Raw genomic sequence first — 8,400 nt, 5'->3', positions numbered from 1 at the left:
TATGCTATGTCTTCTAATGATGCTGCCTAAGGGAAGCATGTATAATGTAAATAGAATTGGTCCTAGCACTGAACCCTGTGGAACACCATAATTGACCTTAGTGTGTGAAGAGGACTCTCCATTTACATGTACAAATTGGAGTCTATTAGATAGATATGATACAAACCACTGCAGTGCAGTACCTGTAATACCTACAGCATGTTCTAACCGCTCTAATAGGATATTATGGTCAACAGTATCGAATGCAGCACTGAGGTCTAGCAGGACAAGCACAGAGATGAGTCCACTGTCAGAGGCCATAAGAAGATCATTTGTAACCTTCACTAAAGCTGTTTCTGTACAATGTATGAAAAGATCTTTACTGCAGATACTACTACGGCTCTGCAGATTTTTTCTTTTCTTTTCTTTTAACCTATGTCGCCTCACCTTGAGGTTGGCAAATCTGTCTATCACATTTTGGTGGTCAAGTCTCTCAAGCATCTCTTTCTCAACTGACATCACAGCCAGGTGCTGGAGTCTGCTTTGACCCATGGTCCTTCTCAGCCAGGTATGGAGCTGACTCAAGACTCTAAAAGACCTTTGACAGATACAGCTGCTAACTGGGTTTGTTAGGGCAACCTGAATAACAGTTTTCAGTGTGGGGAAAATCTGATTATCCAGAAGATTGTACAATGTTAACATATCTGGGATGGCACCAGCCTCACTCTTGAGCTTCAAAAAGTTTTTCGCAACTGTGACTTCCTCTGACTGAAGTTCAATATGGTAATGCAGCACCAGGGCTGACAACCCAGTTTGTTTTGCAGATTCTGTATAGCAGCTTTAATATAGGGAGAACACAACTTCCAGATTGTACGAGTAAAATTAGTTGTTTTTTTTCTTTGCCAGTTTAACTTTATTTGTTTTGCCTGTTAGTATTCCCTGTCTGTTTTCTTACCTGGTTCTTCCTGATCTTGTACTTTCTCCTCATGTTCCCCTCTTTCCTCTCTCCCTCTTTGGACTGACAATCATACACAAATAGATTGTATTCAATTAGATTAAAAAAAATACTATTAAGATCACTAATAAAAAAGTCCTCTCTCAGTGTACTTTCAACCAAAAGGCAAATAACCAAACCACATGTACACCTAATAAAGGATATAAATATTGAAACACTGATCCAACATTATCCTTTATTGATGGATCATTTGATCTTACACTTTTACCTGAATGTGGCTCCTGTTTTTGAAAAAACTTCCTCATATCCATTATGAACCTGGCTGTGTCTCTGTACACACACACACAACGGGAGTTATAAGCAATGTTCCCTCTAAGCTGCGCACGTGCGCAATTGCGCACTGCTGGCACGGTCTCTGCGCACAGAAAATCTGCATTGCGCACAAAAAAAAATCTAACCTGAATTGAAATTAAACTTAAAACTTTAACAATTCTGTTTTGCAGTGTTAGTCAGTGAGTGACTGGCTGCTCCTGTATGGGATTAGAACGATGCCACCTTATCCTATAGTCCAGCCAATAATGCGATTCACATTCGTATATACGCAGCTAATCAACGTGGTTGACAGGCTATGACAGCGTCCTTATGTGCCGACACCGGTGTTTTAGCTAGCAAAGCGGCGTGGCTGATGTGGAGTGAAGCCACATTAATGACAACGTGTCCAACCATTGGAGATGTGAGCAGGACAGACGGAACAATTGACGGAAAAAGTGTGGACTTTATACCAGTTTTTAAATTGTGTTGATCGGCCACGTAAAACCAGAGTTATGATAAAAATATCTGCAATGTTTGGTTTTCTTCCTGAATACTGTCGTTGTTTATATTTACTGCGGGAAGAAACGGTAAAAACGGCGTTTTATAAGAAAAACACTCGAAAGCGCTCCCCACCTGTGAGCAAAAACAAAACCAAGAAACCCCAGCCTTTCCTATTGGTCGAAAAAAGTACCATGTCGCCCAATCAAAAAATGATATGGCAACGTGGCATCTAGTTGTTAAGAAACGGGGGGAAGTTTTAGAAGTGAGGGTGGTGTTCTGAGATGTAAGAGATTTGCGACGTTTAGCGCAAATCTTGTGTAGTTAGTGTGTAGTTAGTGTGTAGTGTAGTCAATAGTTTTGTTGTGTGTCAGAACAATGAGGCGGCTGCTGAATGTTACAGGTGTTACAGCAGTGATACATCTCCTGTTGTCAGGCCTGCAGGTATCAGGCTGTTGTTCTCCTTTATGTGGACAGAAATTATTTTTGGAGTGGCACAAACAATTTCTGTGGCATCAAATTTGATGCAGAACAGCTGATTGTTCTGTAAATAGTTTGAAATGTTTATTTAAAAAAAACACCTTGGCTGCATTTTAAAAAATAGCTGCAAAAAACTTTGTTGTTTGCATAACTCAGTTAATTTTTGAAGAACTATATAATTAATTGCCAAACATTGGTCTTTATATACTGTATTTTGCAGACAGAGAGTTACAGGACTCTCTCCCAGACCACAGACTCAAACTCATAGTACAAGTCAGAGCTTTATTTAAAAAAAAAAAGAAGAAGAAGGAGAAAGTTGTGTTTTCAAAATTCGAGTTCAAGTTATTTTTACTTCCAATAGTGTTAACATACTACACAGGTCAATGACTACATTTTTGTTTTACATTTCCATTGTAAGTGGGTTAAAGCAGTTAATTAAAAGTAGTCTAACATAAATGTAAATGCTGTAATTTGATTATCTTAATAAACCATGTAACTTGGATGGATTAGATGCTGGCATGACCACAGTGCACACGTCTGATGTCGCTCACGGTGGTCCAAGGGACGCTCAGGGAGTTTGTGTGTTCGCTCAGACACATGGAAAATTAGAGGGAACACTGGTTATAAGGTTAATGGGCATCCAGTCAATTAGCTAGTTAGTACCTTGGGTTCAATATCAGCACATGCCATATGACAAAATAACCAGTTTCTCTCATTACATTTTAAACAGGACAGTTGTAACAGCAGAAGCTACGGACAATGTTAAGTTTTAGATTTTAAATAGGCTGTATACATTTCAATGGGAGCAACAGGACGGTCAAATGTCGCTGATATTACTACAGAGCAGGACAGATTGTAGGGTAGCAAACATAGTCGGGAAACACGTTTTCAACACTGCAGGTTACCTGGGTGTAATGTTTTTCAGCTAAAAAGAAACATGGCCTGACTCCTACCTAAATATATAAAGAGTAACTGAAGGTTAAATGCAGCTAATATGTCCTGTTTTAAGCCAGGCACTTACACCTCCGCTCCGCTGCGTCTCAGCCACTATCGCTCTGGCACTGCAGCAACGGAGCTAGAGCCAGGGTAGGGGAGAGCCGAGCTGGAACAAACCATTTTGGGAGGGGGGACGGGTTATCTATACTTTTGTTGTTAAAATGTTCCATCTCAATTAAGTACGGTATGCTTTTTTTATTTTTAGTAGTGTGTCCCAAAAGCAGAAAATATTGTCAAAAAAAGTAAGAAATCTTTGGGGGTGCTTTGATTCATTTTGGGGGTGCTGAAGCATAGTAGGTTCTGACGTGCAAATATCAGCTGGAAGACTGTTCCAGAGGTTCCGGTGCAGCAATGATCACCTCTAGCCATCTTAACAGATTTCTGATATGCTGTGCGACTTCAACATAGAATGTCTAAGGACACATTGGGCCTTTTTTCCATGCCCTCTCTGCTCGACGACAGGCACGTCGTAGAGCTCGTGTATGGTCACCTCATTCCACCTTATGGCTAAAGGCCATACTACCAGTAACACAATTAATTAACAACGGATAAGAATTTGATGTATGAAATAAGTCTCTGTGGAAAAGTTTGCAATTAATTGATCCACATAGTTTAAGCAACGCAAAAGATCAGCATGCATTCTAACAGGAAGTGACACAAAACCGCAGTGAGCCAACACCTACGTCTCCTACATCAACAAAGAAGCTTGTTAGCCAGTCATACTTCTTTGTTTTTCTTTATTTTATGAAGTGACAAAGAGGCGAAATGGAAAGAGGAATAAGTCGACCACCAAGCAGAAATCTTCATCTTATCTTCAACTTCATCTGTTAACAACTAAACAAGTTATAGCTAACACAACCGATGGTGAGATCGCACCTACAGTTTGTTTCCACTAAACACACAGCTCTGCATCAGTCACTTCTGCTTTTTTGTTGTTGTTTCCGTTGTTCAGCTGCTTTATTTTTGCTTTCAGTAACGTTGCTGTTGTTTGAGACAAATAACTCGGAGCAGGGCAGAAGCGTTAAGCTGTATCAAGGTTAAAGCTGCTTTGAGTGACATTTGTCCTGTTTATGTTAAGCTGCTGGTAGTCCAGCTGGTGGCTGGTGACCTGTTGAAAATGTGTCCACCCAACTGTGACCCAAGTTAAAAATGATGATTCTGACAACTGCTTTGATTTCCTGCCATCACATGAAGACGATACGAATCAAATGTCGTCACTAGAGCTCAGTCTAAGCAAACACCTGTGTGAGCTCTGACAGAGGTTTGAAGCAGCTCCTCCTCCCACACCCATGGCTTAAAGACATGTTCAAATAAGGACATGAAGCCATGCAGAGGGTTTGACCATCATCAGCCTGGCCTCTATAAAAATGTCTTCTCCTTGTAACTGAATCCACTGCAGCAGCATCTCGTCCAGAGAAGGAAACAGAGCTTCCAGCATCAGGCAGTCGATCTCTATCACAGCAGGTAACAAAGCTTTTATCGGGTGAAGATTACAGTTTAGATTATTAAGTCAGGTAGAGGAATCTTTTTCAGTATCTCACAGGTGATGAAAATAATGATGAGCTGGAAATTAAATGATCTGTCTTTAAATACAATAAAAGTAAAAACAGACAGTTTTGTTAAGCTTACATCTGGACTAAAAGAAAACTTCAGTGAAAATCTCCATTTAAAAAATTTTATTGTAAAACTAAACTTAATCCATCTCTGTGAGTCTTATTTAGTCCTGATGTTCTTTTTTTAAATACTTTATAAACTTTTTTAAAATAAACTCTGCCTGACGGTGATAACTACAGCACAATGACAGAAAATCATAATCACTATCTATTAATTAAGATTACATGGAACTTTTTACATTTCAACTTTAACCTTTAACGTGCTAACTAAGCCGTGTACAGTGACTTTGAAGACAGGTCACTCTTGCTCCTCTCTAACATCGACCTTATTCACTTATAAGTTGGTACTTTGGGTTTAAGGTTATTTACTGTTTATTCGGTAAATAAATTGGTGGAGCAGAGCTGATAATCTGGGAGATTTAGGGATAGTTTTGTTGAACAGATTACATTTGAAGCTGTAATATATTCAGTCTTCTTATTGGTATTTTTGTCTCTGTTTGTTAAACCCACTCAGATGGCTGGTCCTTACTGGGTTTCTGTAGCGGTCGTTGTTTTGATGACCGTTAGAAACGGTGCAACTGTTACAAACGATGAGACTGTGATTGACCAACACCAGCTCGCACCAATCGTAGAAGAAATTCTAAAGAGGTGAGTGAACCTTCTGTGAAATTCAGAAGAAAAACTGAACATGATGATGATGATGATGTTTACAGCAGCTGTTTTTAACAAACAAACTGTGAGCATACGGAGTAACATGTGACAAATATGATATAAAAGTGTATCACACTGGACTCTGACACAGATCAGCCCCTCTGTCCTTTCACAAACTCTCAGTGAAACAAACCAACATTGTTGTGGTTTCATGTAAATCTTTCCAATGAAATCAACATCAGAACCTGTGTTTGTGTCTTTTGGCAGGTACACACCAAACTACAATGGTGCAGACGACAACAGGTCAGTAACAAAGGTCACTTTAATCTGCAGCACAGTACTTACAGTGTACTTTATAGTAACAGAAGCAAGCTGAGATCATTAGAACTACATGTAGAAGCAGAGACTGACAGAACAAATGCATCATTACAAACTCACTGTTATTCACAATAACAGTCTCTGTTATGTTCTTTAGCTCTGACACGCTGGGTGTTAGTGAGACGAACATGAAACTGTCTTTAACCACAACCTGTCAGTGTATCATGCAGACTTTATAGATCAGTAACACAAGTGTTGATTATTGAAGCAGGAGCATAAACACACAAACAGCCAAAAACAGTTTGTGTGTAATGGTGAGGTGCAGGTGGTATCTGACAAAGCTGCATTATTTGAGACGGCGTTACTGTGTTGCTGCTACATTTTCAAAACAACCAAAAGATTTTAATTTATTTTCTAAAAGACGGAATTTCCTGAGCAAAACGAGACTGAACTCTACCGCCCACTTTGGCTGGTTTAACACTCTGGATACTTTAATCTACACGTTATAACGAAAATGTTTTACAGGTGAATATTCTCTGTTTCCTTTGACAGTTTCCCCCCCATGTTCAGTGTGGCTGTGAGCGTCCCGTACAATGAAGACAAGTACATGTATGATATGAATGAAGTCCCTGATGATGGTGAAAAAGTGAGGAAGGATATTCTAAACTGTGACGTATACAAAGGTGACAGAGTGGTGGCAGCCACAGTGCTGAGATGGCCCAATGTTCTAAAACAGTGTCCTGATGGACGTGTTAAGTGGACTGATGTCCGGAAGCGATGTGGTAAACAGCAGATTAACTCATGGGCTGATGTTGAAAGGTTGTGTGGTAAAAGTGAAATCCAGGATGGCAGAGCTGATCATGCAGAGTGCAGAACCCTGCAGCATGTCAACACTTTGGTCACAAAGAGCCAAAAATCCAAAGATGATCTGATGGTTTTTTACGTCCGTGCCTCCTCGTGTGATAAAATATGTACCAATCCATCACATGAGCGTAATATTCTCAGTAGCATAAAAAAGATAATGAACTGGAAGAATTATGTTGTTGTGTTTTCAGATGTATTTAAAAAATGTGGTGGTAAAACCACATATATGGATGACCTGCGTCACTCACTTAAGAGGCTTGGGGATGCAATCAGGGATCAAAGGTCAAAGCTCAAAGATAAAAGGTCGAATGGTCTTCAGTATATATTCCGATGTTCTCCATATTCCAAGCAGAGAAAAGTGGAGTGCATTAGCTGCTATAACAAGAGCGATGATGACATTCCATGGACTTGTTTGTCAGATGGCCTCCAATCAGGCAGCAAGGAGGGCAGAGGCAAGCAAAGTGGCAGAAAGCTCAGCAATAAAAACATTAAAGAGCAGTGCTGCGTTGAGCAGAAACAAAATCAGGAAAGTGGGGAAACACAGCGTCAGAGCAAGAAGAAGAAGAGGAGTAACAGAACATGGGGCTGAATGCAGAGAGGGGGAGTAATGAGAGAAAATCATCAGAATTAACCAGAGAGGGGAAAAGAATGAGGTAAACAGAAAATGTAATCCGTGCTTTGCATCGTTTTCCTGCATCCATGATTAACTTTAAATGTGTGTGTACGTCACAGCAAGATTAACATGTGCTCCTGAAATCACAGCTGCCATCGTGCACTCTGGTCATTCTAGTCCACGATACTGTCTGCGCCTCTGATTGTGTCTGTGAACTGAAACACAAACAGTGTGTGTGGAGTGAGTGTAATCCATTTATAGCCTCTGATACTGTTTCTGATTAAAGCTTAATAAACTGCATTAAAACATGTCACAGCTTGGATCTGGTCTGTCCTTCTTTTAAAGCTCGATGTTGTATTTTCTGTTTCTATGATTGAATATGAAGTTTGAGGTAAAGATGCTGCAGGTTTTCTCTTCACGGGTCACTCCACAGAAACGCTGGACTCGCTGGATAACCTTCTCCAGCCAGTGGTGTGGAGATCCAGCTTTTTAGATCCAATTACAATCCAATCACTCAAAAAGATCCTCTGGAAACAGCAGAGTTATTGAAACAGAATAAACAGAATCACATGAACACTGAAACATTACAACACAGAGAGCAGCAGGACAACACATAGCAAAGCAAGCTGAGCAAAGCCTGGGTGTAGAGCCGTCAGCACAGACAGAAAAGAGCCCCGATGTCACCTCTGACCCTCCATAACTCCTCCTGCAGCTGATGGGTAACTTTCCCCTCCTTGTCATCCAGCCATAAACAACACATGCAGGTCAGGGGTCGGGCCGGGCGCCATCTTCAGGTGGGCCAGCTTTGCTTTGTCACAGTCGGCCATAACATGATTAAAGTTACACCATCTCCATCTTCATCCGCTTTATCCGAGGCCGGGTTGCGGGGGCAGCAGCCTAAGCAGAGAAGCCCAGACCTCCCTCTCCCCAGCCACCTCCTCCAGCTTATCCGGGGAACACCAAATGCGTTCCCAGGCCAGCCGAGAGATATAATCTCTCCAGCGTGTCCTGGGTCTGCCCTGGGCCTCCTCCCGTGGGACATCCCGAACACCTCACCCAGGAGGCGCCCAGGAGGCATCCTTGTCAGATGCCCGAACCACCTCAACTGGCTCCTTTTGATG

General features: G+C 41.1%; 1 protein-coding gene across 1 annotated transcript; it reads left to right on the top strand.

Annotated features, from left to right (window-relative positions):
• Nucleotides 1-3,934: 3,934 nt before the first annotated feature.
• LOC120440718 lies at nt 3,935-7,592 on the top strand. Its single transcript, XM_039613868.1, has 5 exons — nt 3,935-4,084; nt 4,620-4,684; nt 5,348-5,481; nt 5,752-5,787; nt 6,355-7,592. The coding sequence occupies exons 3-5, from the start codon at nt 5,348-5,350 to the stop codon at nt 7,253-7,255; spliced, it is 1,071 nt and encodes a 356-aa protein (XP_039469802.1). The 5' UTR covers nt 3,935-4,084; nt 4,620-4,684; the 3' UTR covers nt 7,256-7,592.
• Nucleotides 7,593-8,400: the final 808 nt, after the last annotated feature.

The sequence above is a fragment of the Oreochromis aureus genome, linkage group 6, assembly GCF_013358895.1.
Source record: "Oreochromis aureus strain Israel breed Guangdong linkage group 6, ZZ_aureus, whole genome shotgun sequence".
Taxonomy (NCBI): domain Eukaryota; kingdom Metazoa; phylum Chordata; class Actinopteri; order Cichliformes; family Cichlidae; genus Oreochromis; species Oreochromis aureus.
Note: the sequence above shows the minus strand (reverse complement) of the source record. Positions and strands in the feature narration are given on the sequence as shown.